Below are 21,657 nucleotides of genomic sequence, written 5' to 3'. Positions count from 1 at the left end.
GTAGCAAATGCATAGGTAGACAAAATAATAGCGATCACAGAAGAAGACCACCTTCCTGCATACTTTCCATGTGCTTGTCAGCGGAAGTTGATTCTGTTTTAGACCTGTAACGTCAGCTCTCCTGAACAAGGCGTGTCACCATATAAAAGCTGAGTGAGATGAAGATGGAGAAATACCTGCTCTTACTGAAAACAGTGCTTCATTTCAAACACCAAGAGCAACGAGGTATCATTGAGCATTCATTTGCATGTGAATTTAATGAGAATTTAATGCATTGCCAAGTGATTTGCTTGTCAAAGGGTTGATTTGATAGTTCTTGCCCGTCCCGCTGTCCCTGAAATTTCCTATAGAGCCTCAGTGTCTTGATCCTTAAGACTAATCTCCAGCATACTGATTTGTATAAAGATCACTAGAGAGGTCATGTTTTGACAATAGGCACTATATAACTCTACACTGAGTCACAATGAATTGCAAGACATTGAGCTGATCCAGCTACACAAACTAGGGAAAAGGTGGACAGTGACTTTTTAACATTTACTTAATTGCTAATAACAAAGTTGTGTATGCTAAATTTTTAATTATGTACTGATTACTGATATAAGTAAGCAATAGTGTTTTGATACTTGACCACTAAAACAATGTTAATGCTCTGAAATATTGTTCTTTTTTAAAAGAAGTCAAAGATCTTAAGCAGGGCATCATGGGTGATAACAGTTCTTCTACTAACAAAGTACAGTTTTTCTCTACCTGAGACACCCTTGTCAATCATTGAACAGAAAGCTACTGAGTCACATAAGGACCAGAACAGACTGAATCGCACCACCTTCCTTTCCAAGCAGGCAGAAAACTACTTTAATAGTCAAAAAGCAGTTAAAATATTTCCACATCTCTTGTACCAATCAACATCTTCGCTTTGCAACATACTTTTGCAGTATTCAAACTGAAAAGCCCGTTGTTCACACAAGCAAGAACACTATTCACCTTACTTAAAGCCATGGAGTGACATCTGTGGAGTTTCAACAAGGCGTGCCTTCATATCTTTTCATTTATTTAGCAAAAGATAGACCTTGAGGTACCAATCTAATCTCCTTGTAATAAGGATATGAGGACAAATGAAATCTGTGCTAAATCCACAACAATCACCGTGGCTACGCTGCTAACAAAGAAGAATGCTTGCTAAAAGAAAAGGGGCGGAGCAGTGGCACTGTGACTGGAAGGTTGCCAGTTCAAATCCTGTGGCCGGCAGAGGAATCCTACTCCGTTGGGCCCCTGAGCAAAGCTCCTTCACCCCAGCTGCTCCAGGGCCGCCGTATAAATGGCTGACCCTGCACTCTGACCCCAAGCTTCTCTCCCTGTCTGTGTGTCTCATGGAGAGCAAGTTGGGGTATGTGAAAAGACGAATTCCTAATGCAAGAAATTGTATAGGGCTAATAAAGTGATCTTTTCACAAGGTCTTGAAGAACGCTCCTGCATACCTACTGTATTCCTGCTACTGCTGAGGGCTTCCTGGGGTTCTACCAAACTACTGTATCATAACAGGTTGATTTCCTGTGCTTTTACACTATGAAAATGCATTCTATTTAAACCACACATTAATCAGTAAACACATTTTATATATGTTTAGTCTTTCATGCTTTTTCTGTTAAACATACAGTAATATTGAAAGTTTTAGCACAACACAATAACCTACAGGACTGAGCAATTTTCTGCTCTCATTACATGCCTTCTACATTGAGAACATGTCTCTAAAAAAAGACATCTAAAGTTTAAAGAGTTGAAATTTGCACCCTGAAAAATGCAGTTGACAAGTTAGGAATAGATTGTGTTTTGTTGTCAGGAGAAAGCAGCTGTAGGTACAGCGTTTTAAACAGCCCTGCACAGGTGTGAGGTTTCTGCACGCGTGATGTTGGGGTGCTTGGCCTCAGGACTTCACTGTGCGACACTCAAGGGGCGTGCGTGCGGTTGTGTTCCAGCGCTCGTGTTGACAGTGGGGCTCCAGTACTCACGAGTCTCTCTCCTGACAGCACCTCCAGCAGCTTGATGAGCATGCGTCCATCACGCAGGTCCATGTACAGGTCTGTGATCCGGCACGACACGCGCGCCAGGTGAGAGTTCACCCATTTCGTGAAGGTCTTCTTCTGCACCGCCTCGCGTTCGTCTGGGGATAAACACAGAGGGCGGAAAAAATCCCGTCACTTTCACTTCTCTTAACAAGTTATGCTCACTCACGCAAGGATGCAAAAGAGCACTCTCTCGTTCCTCTACCCTCCTACACACCACACTCTTTTTCTTTTCCTTTTTCGAATGTCTGTGTACTGTAACGCGCACGGCCACCATTGTGGGTTGTTGGAGCCGGCTTACCAGCGCGGTGACGTCACCGCCCTTCCCTGTGAATAGCAGGGACCGCAGCCACTGGGTTGACGGGAGATTTCCCTTTAGCTCAACTGGCTGGGTCCCTGTTGAGTGACGCCGGAGGCCCGGGTTCGAGTCCCCAGCGGAGGGGGGGGCCGACCTGAGGCGGCAGTGGCCAGGGCGCATGCCCACGTGAACCTGAGAGCGCTACAGTACTTTACATTTTTACATTCTAAAAAATGTTCATTCAGATCGCATTTGATTGAGGCCTCGTCCAGTTTGTGAAGTTTTCAAGATATTGGACAGAGTCTTCTCCTCACTGGTGAAATCGCTTTTTCAGAGTGCTGCATGTTGTCGAATGAAATAAACTGGGGAACGGGGAATTTGAGAAAAAAGCTGAAAAGAAAATCAACAAGACTTAAACATAGATTATAAACAAGTCAAAACTTTAAAATCACCTTCATCTTAAAATAATTCAGTAGAGATCAGTTGATAGGAATCACCCAATTCCTGTTGGTCTTTATGTCAGTTAACTTTACAACTTCAATTTAATATTAAACACCAGATTCTGTTCTTTAGCTTGTGATTTAAATTACTTGTAATCTATTTTGCAGTCAGAAGCTCACCTGAATCTGAAACTCCAGTCTAATTCCAGGACCAAACCAACAACCACACACTAGCACTAGCCTATGAGTAACAATATAGTCTTTCTAAAGTACACCAATGAATCGCACAGCTCACAGGCTCTACGGCCAGTCCACAGCATTGTTAATGTTATCAACTGTCACATTTGTTTCTGAATGTGTCTTTTTTAAATTTGTGACTTTAATATCTAAACATTCCCTCAAAATCACAAGCATGGAAAAGCCATTTCTTTTCTTGTTTACTTCCAAAATTACATACTCCCAAAGTGCGAAAGGACACATCTGGAATAATCTGCATTTTCCTTTTATTTCTCATCTTCCACATAAGTCTATAAAGATGAAGCATCTACTTTTGGTCTTATTGCTGCCCTGCTGATAACGGCTTCCAGCAATAAAGTAAATCCGATGACAAGACTACACATCTTGGGAGTGTGGCATGTGAGCACCACATTGCTCTGATGCCCATAGGTGATGTCCTGGGTGTTGTGTAATAACGACAAATGTCCCCAACATCTTTCACCAAATTTGTTTTCAGAAGTACTTTGGGCAGCAACAACTGACAAAATGTTCAGTGACAACAAACACAGGGTTCAAACATGCAGAAAAATGACATACTGTACGTGGTACAGAAGGAAAGAGCTGTCCTTTCCTGGTATCCCCTTGCAGCGTTTATTGCAAACACCAGCTAATTAGGCTAGATCAGACCAATCAAATTACAGGTTTTCCATTTGGAGGAAGACTGGATGACTCATGTTGTCTCACATTCCTACACAAATCATAAAGGTAAAACATCCATCTCCTGTCTGTGAGCAGTGCCAGTGTGGAACCTGTCTGCCATTATCACACACACTATCAAATGCTGTTGGCCTAAGTCAATGTCTTCACGCCACGACTCATCATGCTGACTCAGAGACCAGCTCACCACATTCAACTGTCTTTTCAGGGAAGTTTCACAACCACAGTTCACCCAGAGGTGTGTCTGCATATCATCGCAGATTCTGAGGCCTAGATAACTGATATCTACACTGAAGTGTTATTTTTTGCACATTTACAGGTTTCTTCCACATTGGAATATGGATATTTATTAAAACAGGCACTGCTGGCCTAAATTCAATTTAAAGAAGAATTAAATTTAACAGAAACGAAAAACAAAAATATTGTACTTGGCCCTCCACAATATCAAGTAAAATATTCAATTTATTTCTCCGCCTAAATACATACAGCTGAAAAAACACCTAATTTCTTAAGAGACATTACCTTCATATGAATATTTAGAACATTATAGCAATTCGCAACTACAGGGCTCAGCACATATCTGATTCTGGATTCAGTGTTTTTAATTGATGAGTTTGGCATGATTTGTGCTGGGAAGGTTAGGCAGAGCAGATACTGTAAGTGCAATCCTGCAATCCTCAGTGTTGTTCCTGTGCAAGTCTTCTGTTTTTCTTTTTATGAAGAGATTTTCTTTTGAAACCTGCTTGTGTGTCGTGTGTGTATCAGCCCTCTACACTCACGCTGTCATCTGACTACACAAAGAGCTCTGAGAAGGTGATCAGCACAGTTCATGAAAGAAATACTGATGGCTCAACAATATTCCCTTTCACACTAAGCTAATAACATTGTGTCTTCTTAAGGCTTTAAGTAAGCTACAAAGATATTGTCTCTACATCATATGCTGTGGGGCAGATGTAGTCACATCAAATTCCAAGCTACACTGACATTACAATGTAAAAATGGCTCTGTTCTTGGCTCGGCCAGAGCTGACTGACAATAGGCCCACTGTTCCTGCTCTTTCACCTCAGCCAGACTTGCCTGAACGCAGAAAGCATCTGGTCTCATCTTTTAACAAACACAGCAATCTACACATAAAACTGTTACATTATGCCTTTTAAAGAAGTACAACAAATACAAAATGTATTTTAAACTGAAGGCAGTTGTTCCTTTTACCCCTGATCTTAACTCACAAGCCAGGGCCACAAAAACAAATAAAGACAAGGCTTATATTAATATACAACACAATTAGAATCTGTATTATAATTGCACTGCTTTAAAATATCACATATGCATTCCGCATATAAATATTCCAAATGCTAATGGGAACATACACAAATCACAGAGGTTCTTAACTAAAATGACAATTTTGTCTTGTGTTATTGAACAATTATTGACTTTTAGGGGAAGCTAGATCACGTCGAGAAAAGGGTGGTTTTATATCCACTGGCATCTTGATAACAGCGGAGTAAGAGAGCAAATGGATATTTACATAAAGTGCAGATTAAAATTGCACTGCTTCTAATACAGTAACTCTATTGCATCCACTCAAAGATCCCAACTGCTACCTAAAAGAGGTATTCGTGCCAAAGCCAGCGTAACAATTCAGCTAGTCCCTGTCGCACCCGAGTTCAACAGGAAAGTTGAAAGTAGGCGTGTGCAAGTATGTGAATTTGGGAAGAAGCCAGAACTGTGGTATTTTAACATATTCTGCTCAAATGCCATTCATATTGCTCAGTTCAATTCGCATACATTTCTGACATGCTGACATCTGCATTACCACACTGAGATGCTAAGAAAAGACTGTGTTTGCATATGGAATATCGCTGAAGATGCACACCCTATAGGTCTGACAAGCACACCAAGTTACATTACCTATTAATCGTGCCACGTGCATTTATCTGAAATTGGAATAGAACACTCATAGTAAAAAAAAAACAGCACAATGAGTTATTAATAGAACAGAAATTTTAAACACAAGATAAGGGTGGAGTCTGATGTGTGTCCTTTGGTTTTCATAAACACGGTCTCCCCAGGGGCGGCTTAAGAGTTAAGAGTGCATCTTGCACCCGGCGCACAGCTCAGGAAAAAGGAAGCTGTGTTGTATGTGGTTGTATCGATACAGCGCAGCCCAGCTGGTATCTCACACGAACACTCGAAAAGGGCGTTTCCTCACGTGAAAGCGCAAACACAAACAACAAATCAACCACAGATATGGTAAACCTCAGCTGAGGCCAAGTCCCACTGCTGGTCTGATTCGAACTGGCCATGTTACTCTAGGAAATGTGGTGCAAGTGCCCTGATTTTGGTTTCCCTCAGCTTATCCTGTCTCTGCGACAGCTCTGGGACACTACGGACACTGGAGTCTGCAAGGGCGATCGATAACTCAGTTGCCACACTCCTCTATATTGATAAAACATGTGGTAACCTTCCTAATCTTGTACTTTTACATCTAACCTACTGAATAATTCTAAGCCTTGGAGAGCCTAGCTTTGGGATACCTGATTAAGTGGTATGTTTAACGTTGTCTCCACTCAAAATGTATGTATTTTTTAAACTGTAACAGCTGTAAGAGACTTTCATATTGAAAAGAGTGAACAGTTATAGGGTGAAAGCCTTCTTCACCTACTGCTCTGTAGATCCCCAAAGCAATTCTCACATTAAAATACTGAGACATACTGTACCGTACTGAATGTTTTGGTAAAAATCTAGGTAAAACAGTACTCTTCCGATTCATAGATGATAAGAAACAGTAAAACACCAAAAGGGAAAAAAACATTAGTATTAATTTCTAATTATAGTTATCTTTCACTTTTCCTGCAACTCTGAACCAGTCTGTCTTCAGGGAAGAGAATGCGGCATTATTTTGCCTATACGACTGTATTACCTATATTTGTGGATTTATTTTTTTTAAAGAATGCTGTTAAATTTGAGAACTGTAGCCACGCCTGCTTCAGGGATAAGGAATAATGCACCAGCCAGTTCTTATTCCAGCCTTGGCATCATCCGCAGACTCCTGGCTGGATTATGGAGGGGCTGGGATTTTGAGCTCGTCACTGCAGGATTGTGGGTTCCAATCCACACCGGGACGGCAGTGTCGCACCTTTGAACACGCTGCTCCACTCATGTTGCTCCAAATTCTTCTGAACAGAAGCGTCAGTCAAATAAACGAAAAACGCTATTAGCAACGTCAAGCTGTCTAATACATTTGGACAAAGGAGCTACTGCTGGCTCAAATGAGGCTTCAAATATCGTCATCGAAACTGAAAGATCGATGAGCGAGATGGATACGCAAGTCTGCATTAAGCAGGGGGGTGTTGGGGAGTTTCAGAAGGTGTCAGGCAGCTGCAAGCCTGAGAGCTGTGCTGGGTTGTCGTCCCGTTTGAAGTCTGAGCAAGTCGGCCACTCTCTCTCTTAAGTGGGACATGGCATTGTGAAGCACATAGCAATGGCGTCAAGATGCGCAGCACAATGCATGTGTTGGAAGCAAATTTCTTAGTCTTTATCAGCCATTTAGGAGGGGTAAGGGGTTCGATTTCTACCATGTACTTATTGTACTCAGCGTAGGTTAAAGGTTCTACCGCGAAAGCAACACAGTTTTTCAAAGTGACGCATTTTTAACTTCACATTATTCCAGCATAAATGGGAGGTTACATCTAGAAATATAATTAGCAAAAACACAACACAATCTAGACAAAAGACTGCTTTATCCTCTTTCACAGAAGAAAATCAGGTCTCAATGGAGTCAGAAACCCAATCCAGGCTTGCTAGTATTTGCTAAACCTTTCTGCTTCTAACATAAGAGAAAAGGTGATCTTTTCCATTAAATAAATCTCTTTCACAATATTGATCCATTGTTCTTATGTTGGGGGTTCTTTAGTAAACCATTTTCTTGAGATAAGAATTCCTAGTATACTGTATATCAGTCTTTTACTTCCATGTAGTCAAAAGTAAAATTACCCAAACACATAACAGAGAATTCAGATGGCATATTATGGTACAGTATATTATGAAGGGCGAAATGCATGAATTTCCAATATTGTTGAATTTTTGGAAATGACCAGATTATGTGTAAATGAGTTGTTACTTGTGTAGCTTTTCTAGGACATCCAGGAAAAGGCAATGGATGCTGGGATGGAGGCAGGAGTAGCCGAGTCAAGACTAACTGAATAGGAAGCCACCTGAGGAAAAAGGGGACATCTCTGCAGCAATGACGTTGCTGTTGGTCTGGAAAGAACAGCAGGCATCTGGGCAATTCATAACCCTAAATTCTCCTACACTGAACATTCAGGCCCCTGCCTAACTTGGGACTTTCCACAGGCTCTTAAACTGCACAGCAATGTCCCACATCTAACTGGAAAGAGATTCTCACAACTGTGACAACACACGTGGACACTGGCCAAGTACAGCAGCACCCCTTTGGTTTCTTTGTGACACATCTGCTGCGAATCCTACATGAACTGCAAACTGCACAAATGCAGGTCAGTCACCAACGCGGCGTAATTACAGAGGAGCACTTGTTCGAATGAATGAATAGGTGTGTCCAGAACAGATCACCCTTGAGCTCAAGCTGTCAGAACAAAAAAAGTCAGTCTATTTCAGACCACTCTTTCCCGCAAGGAGACTACTGCAAATCTGCGTTATGTTTGTTTTTCTTGTTTAAGTGGCTTTACAATCCCTGCTCCTTAGAAGCTCTGGCTCAAATTTCAATGTCTGCCCAAAAGTATTCACTTCTCTATCAATGCACTGCCTACTACCATAGTCACTGAGGTAGTGTATAAGTAACTATCTTCCAATAACTTTTGACAATACAAACAAACATATTTTAGAACACAGTTCCTCTGTATAAGTCTCTTCAGAGAGTCTATAGTCGGGCCTGGTTATCTGCTCTGTGGCCACACCCTGGTCAGCCTGTGAGAACACATTTTTTAGATGAGAAGCTGATTGTGTACCTACAAACACTTTCCCCCACATCAGCCATGTGAAATTTAAATATGTACTTTAATTTTTACATGGCTGATATAGAGGAGAGTGTTGTTACTGTGGTCTTTTTTTAAATTAAAAAGAAAATCATTAAATGGTGTTCCTCCTCGATGCCCTGTATCTGACACGCTGTGCCATAAATAGCTTTCGAATCGGAGCGCTTGGGATTCTTCTCAAGAAACGGGGATGCAGGAGTTTTTACAAAAGGGCGACACCCATCCTCCTCAAGGACAATACGCTTCCTCGAAGAACAGGGGTTGAACACGCGAAGGAAGATCTTTAAATAAAGGATGCAGAAACCAAAGCAGCCGTTCACAGAAATTGAGGAAACCTATCCCTTCCTCCTCCAAGTCAAGAGCCCACACGAGCCCCACATTCCACAGACGCCTGCATCCTCTCGCTCACCAAGAACATCTGACCTTTCCCTCGGCAGCTCTCTCAGAGGCCTGGAGAAGCAGGTGTCTGAAGGAATGGCACTGTGGCACAGCCTGGCACCCAGACTGCCCTTCTGGGTTGAGTGGGAAATTCTTGGGCACGGATGTAAGAGGGCTCAGAGCACTGAGCGAGCTGCAGGAAATCTAGACAGGGTACAACTCTGCTAGTTTTGGTGTGGCAGAGTTATCTTCTGTTTAGGGAGGGGGTGCTGTGTGAGCTAAGAGCCCGGGTTCGAATCCAAGCAGGGGCAGGGAGAGCTGTACTCATCACACAGAATTTATATGTGGGGATGCCCCATAGCAATTTGAACATGTCCCATTTCATCTGGAATAAATACCATAGTGCCTTTGGATAAATGATGGGCTTTTAATCGACACTTTTTAAACTACGGCTTTAAATTAAAGTTAAAACCACAACCCTCTTCTGGCAGATAGACACGCCTTTGGTTCGAGGTTGCACTGCAACTTGAAAACAACTTTTAAATTTTAATCACCTCTAAATCAGCAGTCGTTTAGTGATTTAATCATCGCTAAAAATCAGCAGCTCAGATGAAGTCTGTTAAATTAAGACGTTAAGTTTAATACACACCGGAACTGGATGAATACTATCTGCTATATCTTTAACTGACTTTGCTAAGCATCTCCAAACAACTGATTGAAGCATCGGCACCAACAGCTCGAGCACCTCTTGATGTTTCCATTCCGAGGGACTCCAGCATCAACAGTGAGAGGATGCTCGTATTGTTAAGAAAGCACTGGAAGGTAAAGAGGAAACTGGGCTGTATTGTCTCTACTCTGGCATCCTGAATAAGGCAAAGGGAAAGGCTTGTTTGTCCCACAGCAGATCAAATGCACTCTGGTCAGAGTCCGGAGAGCCTGAAGAACTCCGCCCTCGTCTCACAGGAAATCCTGGATGTGTGTGGGTGCACATTTGAGGGATAGCAAATCTCCAGGAAACCACAAGCTTACCAAAGTGCGCCTTGTGGTTGCTGTGCATTTCTAAAACTGGAAGAAGACTGACAGACTGACAGGTTTTTGTGTACAGTGACGCCGGTAATATCCACATATCCCCCCAGAGTGAGCCGTTAGCTCTCTGCTGTATAGTCTGAAGACACCACAGACTGGAGGACATATTAATGCGAAAGCAGACACACCTTCACTGGGCAAATGAAACAATTCAACAATCTCAGCTCCACAGGGACAGTCCCATCTATTGTTAGCACTCTTACATATTCAGATTTCTATCAATTTTGTTGATAAACTTTGCTTAATGTCTGTGACACCAGGTTATTTCTAGCTTAAAAAAGGTGGAGGTTTATACTGTAGTTGTCATGATAGTTATTCAACAAAAAAAAAATAGGACCCATGCCTAAAAAAGCAATTATTTCTGTTCAGCTCTTACTGGAAAGAACCGCTTTTAGATGGTTCTTACTCTGAACCAGCTGAATCAACAGTCATCCACCAAGAATAAACTATTAAAATTAATAGGATTAAGCCAGCAAAATGAAAATGTTTTTCAATTAAAACAGAAAAAAAACAGCACAACCAGCACCTGGGGACACTGAGCCAAAACACCAAAAAGAAGAAAAAAAAGAGTATGTAAACTGTACTGAAGTTTTAGGTATAACTCATTTTACATACTGAAAGTATATATTTTCTTTACTAGAAACTAAGCTAAAGACAAGCCAATGGTGAAAAATCTATACACACATGACACAAGGATAACAACTCCTTTAATGTGTCATGTTATTGCCACAGTCTTGACATGTGAATACATTAAGTTAGTTTACACACATTATACATTTGGTTCTTCCAAAAAACAGCTGCTTAAGATCCTCAGATTTCTTAGCTACTAACAATCAAACAAGCTACAGGTGGGTTGAATTTCATAATTCAGAAAATGCTTAAACTCTGTATATCCGCTCTACTGAGTCCAGTGTTCATGTTCCAGGGCACTTCTAGTCACTACCGAGCTACCTTCCTGCTGTGGCTCTTCCGGATGTCTGGCCTCCTCAGAAGAGGACACCAGTGGGAAAACAACCTCCTCCCGCCCGATCGCCTGTTTAGTCTCGGCCTTTCCGATCCACGCCGAATAATATTCATGACATGGTGTTATTCTGCAGCATTAAAACGCGCACTGCGTGAGTGCGTCACCGTGTAGAAAACCTACGCGTCGCGTGTCAATCTGTGTCAGGTTAATCTGTTCATCTGTGTCCACAGAAAAAAAACAGGGATCTGGAGATGGGAATCCATCATTCCCAGGAAAATCGGCAGCACAGTGTCCAGTCCAGAACAATTGCCTGGCACAGGAGGCCACAGACGTCTGGCTCATTAAGGACTTCCATACAGCCCTGCCACTTCCCTCCGAAACGTTTCAGCATGAAGTCAGCCCAGCTGAATGCGCCAAGAATGTTTTTCTTATAAATTATTCATTTCCCCGCTTCCTGCATACCTAGGGCCTCGGAGCTGAAGGACGAAATAGCAGGCAGGGAAAAAGGCCCGAGCTGTCCGAGCTCAGAGAAAAGAAAAAAATATATATGCCACGACCTAAATGTTCTGGATATCCTGCTGATTAAAAAAAAGACATACCTGGCACAGCTCTAACCCCCAGCAGCAAGCAGCTATGGCAGGTGTCCTGTTGAGTTTTCAACAAGGCCACAAATTATTCTCCACTGCTGGGCTGGGCAGACAGACATTTGACCTCTCCGTCAACCTCAGGTTTCAGGAGAGAACCTTATTTTCCTATCAGCTACTTTTCAAACCGCCCGGGAAGAACAATACTCTAATTTTTACAGGGTGTTTTTTTTAAACTGCCATACCATGACAACGGAGGGCCAAGAACGAGCGCTGGTGTTAAACAGAAAGTGAAAGCATACGCAGTTCAAAGCAACATCCCAGGTCCAGAGTTCTTCAGGTTCCCTAGCTGTAGAATTAAAACTGTTGGATAACCATTTACCACAGAATATGTAAAATATCTAGTTCACGGAGGAAAGCAAATGAATGTGTTTCAGATAAGTGATACTCCTTAGGCAAAGTACTGCTAAAATACCTCTAGAAAGCACAGTTGACGAACGGGCACATGATGCACTTTGTGCATTTGGATTATAAAAACATGTTATACCTTTCCCCATTCATGGGTTTTCCCTATGGTTGGTTCTTGAAGTCTTAATGACATTTTCACGATATACTTTGTGCCTGTTCCGATGTGCATTTGCACCTTGGTTTCAATATAATACAGCTCCCTGAATACTGAACACGAGGAAGGACACATAAAACGATAACAATTGCTGCCAACCAAGTGTTTCAAACATCTAAAATTCCACAGAAAACTGGCACATAGGTTTTGCTATTTTTTTTACAGTCATTGTGAAATCTCATGGCTCTTCATGGAAAGGTGCTAAATGATTACACAGAGTGAAGGGGGAGTCACATGCTAATGTCGTTTTGTTCTGGGCATTTGTAATATTGTTTCCAGTATAAACCACGTGGCCACTGTGCCCTCTGTTCCTGCAGCGGAGCAGTTTATCTGAAACGGAAGGAGATCACTGATGCAACAGTGGCGATTTAGCAGTCTAACGGAAGACGAGCCGAAATTATCTTCATGAAAGAAATGATGAAGGATGTCAAAGAAATTGTGTTCTTAAGCCAACACTTTGTACACACTTGTTTTTTAGACCCATTTCTGCTGACCTTTTTAAAAAGTCCATTGCAAAAAAAATTGGTTCCAATTCAAAATAACACCATTTCTATTTCAATAACAGCCCTGAAGAATTAAATTCAGAAGATGACATTCCTCAAAGACAGGAGTCTGCCCTGGCCTACATTCACAGAACACATCTTGAGATCAGCTTGTGTATCGATCCACAAACCAAAAAAGGCGCTGGGCTACAGAAGACGCGACTCGACAAACGACGTTTTTGGGGAAAAAACAGATGTTTTTCTGCCTTTCTTTGAAGTTAGGGATAACTGATTTTAAATTTAAAATACTCTGCATTCCAACTTCTCCCACCCGGATGCAGAGAAAACCTTCCTGCCTCAGCTGTCATCCTAAACATCACAGCCCGGTACACCAGATCTCCTCCAGGGAGGAGGGACACACACACACGCACTTTCGAACTTTCAAGGAGCTCTGGAAGTTAAACAGCGCTGAAGCCAAAAGTCAAACCTCACGCACAGCGGCCGTCTTTTTTTACTCTGAAAAGGGCGAGTCTCACACCCCGCGACATTCCATTTTATCCACGGGCAGTGTTTTGGGAGAGGCTGGGGTGGAATGCCTAGGGATTAAAGGGCACGTTATACGAAACATCTGTCTTTAATAAGGAGAGACAGAAAGCAGGGGGGCAGATGGAGATGGACAGTGAGACTGCGGGGCTACGTGATCGCCTCTGCTCCTGAGGAACACAGATGTTCCCTCCAAAACCCGCGCCCAGCGCCGCCGACTCCCCTTGGAACAAGGCAACACCAGTCCAGCTCTCCCTGCCATCGGGGGTCACGACCTGGCTGACCCTCTGTCCTCCTCTGAAGGTTCAGCGTGATCAATCCGCACCAGAAGTTTCTCCGGATTTGATCACTGCCTTGTTGGCTCTCTCGTTTCTCTCGCGCTGGGCTTTTCTACAGCCTGCTGTCCTCTAGCTTCAGTACCTCACAGAACCCCATCTTTTAAGACAGGGCCATGAGGTCTGCGTCCACCAGGCAGAAACGGGAGCTTCCCTGCTCGGCCGGTGTTAGAAACACAGGAGCAGAGCCGGGAAAACCCAGTCATCAACTCCGACAATTAAACAAGGGGCATCAGAAAACAGGAAATGTTCCTCAAATAACCGACCCCGGAATTGCTGAGCCTAGTTTTCAATGCATGTTGTCTTAAGTCTTAATTTATTTTTTCAAGGACCACCCATCCCCCACCAGCACACACAAGCAATGTCTGAGCCCTGAGGAAAAGGTCTGTGTATGTTTAATAACATGTTCTTTAAAGCAACATTTACAATTCTCTTCCTCCTTCTTTGTTTCCTGCAAGTTTCGAATCGATTGCTTTTGTTGTTTCTCAACGTTTTAAATATTTTGGACATAATACCTGAACTGCATTTTTGCTGCATCTGCTATTTTATTAAATATGCGACTGATCTCCAAAAAATGGTTTTCCCATCTGACATGTTCTGCAAGACAGCTTTAAGGAAGCCTAAGCCAGCGTGTTTAATTAATGTTACCTATCTGACAAGGCTGGAATTGAAGGGACAAGCCCAGGAATGAATGTGGAGGAGCCTGTTCCGATCAGATGTGCTCGATCACCTTATCTTCAAGGTGAAGGAAAGCCTCACAATACGCATTGTCCAACGCAGGCTGCCTGCGATGATTAGCTGGCCTGGGGCTCCAAACATCAAGGTTAAAGCAAGGAATCAAACAGACTCTCTTCTCTTTGGCTGTTGAATACAAATCAGGGAGGATCCTGCAAGAGTTGCTAATGTTGCAAGAATTTTTGAATAGAAGAAATTAACTTATTAAAGTGTTACACGTTAACATTAAAAATGGCACAGATTGACAGTGTGAAAATCAGTTTTCAAATCTTTATACATGTACAATTGCATAAACATCAAGCACATCAAGGATATGTGTCCTGCCTAGCCAAGGTTTTTCAAAACAAGACCATGACCCACAGGTGACAGGACCTTCTCCCACTATACTCCTAGACAATGGACTTTAAAATGGCTTTGAAAAAAAAGTTATAGTTTATTTTCCCCCTTTTTATATCTTGATTATATAGATTTTTGTACTAGAAGGTATTGGGATTAGTGATCTTCTATATTCTATAAAATGTGGTATTCTATAAAATACATTTCTTTAAAGAGTATTTGTATTACTTTTACAAAATGAAATTTTACTTGACACGTAGAAAAAAAATCTATTAAAAAAACATTTCATATGTGCCAGTCTATGAGTCTAAGCTACTTACATTCATACCCATTTACACTGCAGGAAAAACCATGAAAGTAAAATATCTTGCTGTAGGAAATAACAGTATCTCACCATGGATTTGAACCTACAGCCTTGAGTCCAGAGTCCTAACCACTACACCATGCCATACTTTGAAAGCAAAGGCAATGCTGTGTGCTCTGGGTTTCAGTCAAGCACTCCCTGAGCAATTAATATAACTAAAAGATTATAATAAGCTTTTCGCTAACAAAAAGGCAAGTAATAACAATAAAGTACCTTTTTAAAACCAGGGACAACACTGGGAGTTCACACCAGTTGTGTGTTTGCAGTTCTCACTAATTAATCAGATATTAATGAGTTAAGAAACTAATGAGCTTTTAAATGGGTTAAGAAACAATTCTAGGATAAGAATGGGTGTGTTTCTTTGTTAATCTTAAGGCCACGAGGTGCCTAGCGAGGTTCAGTGCTTCATGCAGATTTTGTTTTCCAAATCGTCAAGAACCAGAATGCTGGTGATGTCATTTTGCTTCCTCTTTAGGATCTCTGGCATTTTTTTCCCCCATCTGTAAGAAGGCCTTTCCTTCCTTTTATTGTGAGTCCAGATGGAACAGAGGGCTCTGTGTGCAAAACAAACCACATTTTAAATCCTTAATCAGGAGTGAAGAGTCACAGTCCTCTCAATCCTGTTTGCCCAGTTCAATACAGCCCATCAAGCGATTCTTCTGCTTTCCCGGCTGTGTTAGATAAACACACCAAACTAAAAGAGTGCACATGGCGTTACTCTGAACAACTGTAGCTGGCGTCTGTCACCTTCATTCACAACATCCACAGGACTGGCTCTCCAACCAGGAAATTGGACTCTATCTGAAGAGCTCTCACAAGCTATGTGCTCTTTTAACTCAATCTTTAGAGATGCATTAGAAAACCACTTAAACCTTAACCTTATATCAGTGTAAGTAAATGTACCCAAAAGAAAGTAGCTGGCAAGTATGCAACATCCAAGACCTGGAGGTCACCTACATACAAGAGACTCCACCTCAGAAAATTTGAAATGGCTCAGTCTGGAAGGAATGCAAAACCTTACTTCTAACCCTGCCACAAACGATACTGTCAGAACAATTCTAGGGACTGCACACTTTGTGAACTTTCCATGTAAAACACATTTATGGATGCAAAGTTTTATTTTTAATTACCAGCTCAAAATCCAGCTGTTATTATTATAATGTATGAAAATCAGAATATCATATTAAACACCCTGGTCACCACCACTCGCACAGAAAGAAGAATATTTTAATTTTGCAATGTAAAACAACCAGATACGTAGCTTGACAACTGCACCCTGTTTCAGTTTTGAAACAATGGTTAAGACATCCAAAAATCAGCAAACTTTAATCGGAGTCAGGGAACATGAATGTCCTGCTCAATGTCCAATGACCAGTTTCTTTCACCCTCAGAGGGCCACAGCAGGCCAGGGCCCAGAGCGCCAGTCTTCTCAAAGGGCACAACCACTCCAAAGCCCCTACAGGGGGAACGCGCAGACTCCACACAGATGGTGCCTTGGGCCATAATCAAATCCAGAACCCAGAGCTATTAGGAGCAGTGTTACCTGCCATGACACTGGACAGAAGAGTTTTCTAGCGAATAAAGAGCAATCAGGGGGACAATAACTCACATTTAGCAACCACTAGGCATTGAATTCCTTTATCCAAACAAACACTGGCTTGATTTGAACTTGGTGGCTCAGTCAGCTGGTGCACAGAAGGGCCTGTGCAGTGCCCCCATATCAACGAGCACATTTTTCTCATTGATTGTGGCAGCAATATTTCCCATGACTTCCACTGTCCTGGAGCATCCGGTCAGAAAAACGAAGCATGTAGAAAGAAAGGGTTTTTCAATTCAATTACCCAGCACTAATTAAATGTGAAGATAATGAAACCGCGCTGTTGCCCTTCAGCTGGGAACCATGACTTCTGCTGATGGTCTCTCTCGCATTCCTGTATGAAGGAGCCTGTTGTTGTCGCAGTTATCAATCACCATTTCCCGACATAGGGCCTTGCACAGAAAAACAAGCAAAAAAAAAACTTGGAATTCTAAAGTCTTATTCATTTTTCTCTATTGCACAACACCGCAGGGAAAAAAAAAAGGATAACATTCACATTGCAGTTGCAGAAAAGTTCAACAGCACTGGAGGGCCACAGAGTCACGCAGCATTCTCCAGAAGAGTAAATCAAAGCTATAAAAAATGAGTAATTCCTCTGTTCCCTCCCTTCAATTGTAAAGGTCCTTCAGTTTTTCACTCTTTTTTAATGCGCTCCCAAACAGCTAGACAGAGGGTCATTCAGACAGGCTTGGGAGACTGAGTAGCAATTGTTTGGCTACAGTTGGTCTTGTTCCGACAAAAGCAGCAATTTAGTGGGTCCCCTTATAGCTCAGTTGTCTTTGTATGATGACCCAGTGTCCAATTTGAAAGTCACACGCATGAGCGACTGTCACCCTCCTAGTAGGCTCCATGGCCTGGAATCAGTGACTGAGCCAGGGTGTGAGACAGGACTGATCTCACTTCAAGCTCCTTCACCTTTTTTTCTGAACACTACTCTGCAATAGTACACGCAGATGAAAGCACTGCAAAAACCCCATACTTCTTCCAGTACATTAGCTTGACCCGAGGCAGAACAGCTCAAGGTCCTTCAACAACAGACATTCAAAGTTACTTCAAAAGAAATTTCCAAAAGTACTTCAGAGACGTTGCTTTGAGCAAAATGAGGGAACAGACGCTTAGCATCTAACGGAGTTTCCAGCTGAAGTTTGAAAGTGTGGCAAAGGGCAAACCCTTAGCCACGCCAAATCAAATACACATCCAGGTTGTGAACACACCCTCTCTCACACCATCCCTCGCTCCACCCAGTCAGTACCTCCGCAGCAGCTGGCACAAGCCCACCTCCACAGAGGGCAGGAGGCAGCTCCAATGGCCACCCTTGTGCTCATCCAACTGTGTTTCTGTGCATCAAACTTGCCCCCCACCAAAACCACTGAAAATTCAGGCTGGTATGAAGCAGATTTAATATTCAAAAACTTTACTATAATCTAAACGATGATTTATCCTAAATGAATCCAGTTAATGCCCCTTTATTTAAACTCTCATGCCTTCATGCCACAGTGCAAGTGCAAGACTTTGCTAAAGCATTAGGGGCTTTAAGCTGCCTGATGATGGCTAGGGTGAAGACACATCAGCAGCATTATGTGCTGCTCACAAACGGCAGTGTGAGCACCCCTGGATGTGACTGGGGTCCCCCTCAGCCCACACAGACCCTTACAGTGTCATCTGTCAGAGGTTCACCACCCGGCCCACAGTGAGGTCTGTAGCCCCAGACACCAGAAAAAGGATCACTCCAGACTGCAGCGTTAGAGAACCGAACAGCTTAAATAACTTTACATTTATACATTGATCGGTTATTTCTTTTGAGAAAAATATTGGTTAGATATTTTTTTTTTTTGCAAAACCTAGCACAAGGGAAGCGCTCAAGGTGACTAAGAGTTGATCGGGATCCAGTGGCATGTAAACGCCACACTGCTGATCATGATCAAGTGATGGGGAACAAGAGATCCAGATCAGAAACGGGAGTGTGAACGTGCCTATCGCAGTTTCCAAGTGGCTGATAAATCAATATCCCATTACCTTTGTGCTGAATTCCTGCTCAAAGCATCCATCAATGTTCCGCAATTAAGCAATTCATATTCACATTGTTGTGCAACACTTTAACTCCCCCCCTTCCAAACAGATTTAAGTGGCAGACCACAGGGTAGCCATCTATTCTGAACCCCTTCTGTGATGCAATATTTACCATATAAACAGTTCTCATACAACTGAGCCCGGAGAGGACCGCAAACTGAAAACACACAGCAGTCTATGGTCAGTGCCCACAGATACATACCATAGTAGCATTCCTCTGATATATCTGACACAAACTGAAGCCAGTCTTTACCTCCCCTTATGCAAACAGGAATTTATGGCTTTACTGGTAACCACAGAGGGAGGGTGTGGTGCAATTTCACATTCACTAGACTGCACCCTGCTGCACAGTTACATCTCACTTACAGCTACCTACCAGCATTCTGACACCTGGTTAGAGCCAGTGATTGATTGGTGTTTGATTCACAGTTTGCAGGCCTTACTGCACAAGGCGATTTTCTCACTAAAACGGACTTTCACAGGGCTCCCGGTTCTGTTATCAAAGTGCTCAACCCTAGCGCTCTGGGACACCGTTTCATTCACTGACAGACTTCTGTTTCATGGGCTACATTTGAGTCACAGTAAGGGAGCTGCCTCTTTTAAAAGGATGAGGTGACAAAACCATAGACTTAACAGTTAAGGTAACAAGCATAATGTTTCAGGCAGCAGTGGGGAAGAGTAGTTATGTTTCAAGACTCATAACTAGAAGCCTGCGGGTTAAAATCACAGATGACAAACTGATCCTGCTGCCTTGAATGAGGTACTCCATCTGAATTGCTCCAACAAAACATCCAGCTGTATAAATGGGTGCAAATGTGAAGTGCTTTAGATAAAAAAAGTTCAGCCAAATAAACTAGGAATAATTTTCAGTCTGCACAATGGGTGGCTTGCAAGGGGCACTGAACATACAAAAGCTATTGTCAGCAGGTCATTAATTATCTGCCCCTTGTGTGGATCTGCAGAGGAACAGCAATTTCATCATTCAGCTGTGGTCTCCAAAGGCTTCTTTTTCTCTACAAACCCCCCTTGCGGAAAAAAGTGTAATTCAGAGCTGACTGAAACTGGCTCTAGAATTACTGTGTGTCATCCTCTGGGAACATGAAAAAGCCAATAGTGTCTCACCCTCGTGTTAACTCCTGAAATGTGGAACTCAGCTCAGCTGCCCTGCTGCATTTAGTATCATTTATACCACAAAGAACCGGCTTGGTTACATATTCTTCCCTCCCCCCTGCCCATATTACCTTCGTCCCAATCATTTACACGACAAGCAGATACAGTATATCTGACTCAGGTGTTTCTGCAAAGGTGCTCAGATCTAATTCACACACTACTGTTAGAAGACACGGAGATCATTTGCTTGCTGTCGAAAGCAAGTTTTCTGTAATTCAGCAGATGACTAGATCGGCTGTAATAAACGTTTTTGCAATATAATTTAGAAAAGGGGCGACTCAGTGACACTTTGTAACACTTTATACCCAAACCACAACTAAATAAGATTAAAACAAAAGGTGAAGTTTCATTTATAAACTAACAATACAACTCTCTCAGACACTGTGACGTGCATGTGACATAGTATCACTAATAAAAGACACTTTAACAGCCTGAATAATGTTACTAAAGCTACAAAAAGCATAATTTGTTGCATTACCCTTTGTCTTGGCAGGAAAATGACAAATTAGTGGCGTCTCTGAAGCTCCACATGTACATAGCTTTTAATCTCCAAAGTTTACTATCCTATTGCAGAAGGTTTTTATCCTAATTATTCCTCTTGTCAGCTGTGTCGGTGCGTGCCCCTGGCTTCTGTTCGAACACGCTTACCTCTCTGAAACTCACGTGTTCATCCCTGAGCTGACGGGCTGCTCCTTTTACATGCTTGAAACTTAATGCATCCATTGGTTTTTAAAAAAACAAATTAGGTCATAAAGTAAGAGCTAAAAATACCCAAGAGGGTATTTTCAAAGTCCCCAAAAAAAGGAGTTGGCTGGCATAATCTCTGAGCACCTTCAAAAACCTCTTCACAGAAACAGTCAAGCTCAGATCTTTTTTTTAACACAAACCACAGTGACATTCAGGCTTTCCTTTTTTTCCTTCGGCAAATACACAAAATATATAAAAAAAGGTCCCTAGGGCTTCTGGGGGATCTCTGAGACTGCAAAAGAGCCTCCATTATGGTATCCATTACCGAAACTCTTGGTATTAATATAACATGTTGGTAAAACCATTACATATTTACAGTACAGTTGCCAAAATAACACTTTAAATATTATTATTGCTCCAGTGTAGAGAAAAGCATGTTACACGTGCAGGGAGACATAAAGCTGTTTGCACGCAGTTCACTTACACCCATTTGCAAAGTGTGTTGCAATGCTGACCATTAAACTCCTACATTACCCAACCTCACATCCTCCCAGTTGTGCTGGGAGACCAGAGTAACTACAACGACCCCAGCACTGACACTAGCAAGAAACTACTGACAGTTTCAGCTCCAAGCTGGCCGAACTGCAGCACCTTTATAAGATGTCCCCAATCAACTAACAGAAGGCCAGTCTTGTATAGGCTGATTAACACTGAGGAAAGTAGGCTCCTATCCTGTTCTAGGTACTGCTCAGCACACATCAGCACGTCTTGTAAAATGATGAATGTAATAAATTTGACAATAAAATGAAAAAAAATCATTTGTGGATTAAGTGGACTGAAAAAATAACGTACAGTGGTTTTTACGTAAAGCTGAATTTGCGTTAGTCTCTCCCACAGGGAGAGTCTGTATATTGAGGGCGGCGTCAAGCTCACTGATTACAGAAAACGCTTACCAGGG

At 42.3% G+C, this 21,657-nt stretch overlaps 1 protein-coding gene across 3 annotated transcripts in view; it reads right to left on the bottom strand.

The window, feature by feature from the left end:
* sptbn1 (spectrin, beta, non-erythrocytic 1) overlaps positions 1–21,657 on the bottom strand; it is a 111,486-nt gene that overhangs the window by 38,996 nt on the left and 50,833 nt on the right. For all 3 annotated transcript variants that reach the window (XM_015362466.2, XM_006638414.3, XM_015362467.2), the window contains one exon: positions 2,007–2,158. In XM_015362466.2, the coding sequence (XP_015217952.2) occupies positions 2,007–2,158 (152 nt within the window). The remainder of the gene's footprint in view (positions 1–2,006; positions 2,159–21,657) is intronic.

This window comes from Lepisosteus oculatus, chromosome 17 (genome assembly GCF_040954835.1).
Source record: "Lepisosteus oculatus isolate fLepOcu1 chromosome 17, fLepOcu1.hap2, whole genome shotgun sequence".
In the NCBI taxonomy this organism is placed as follows: domain Eukaryota; kingdom Metazoa; phylum Chordata; class Actinopteri; order Semionotiformes; family Lepisosteidae; genus Lepisosteus; species Lepisosteus oculatus.
This window is presented reverse-complemented; position numbering and strand designations above follow the sequence as displayed.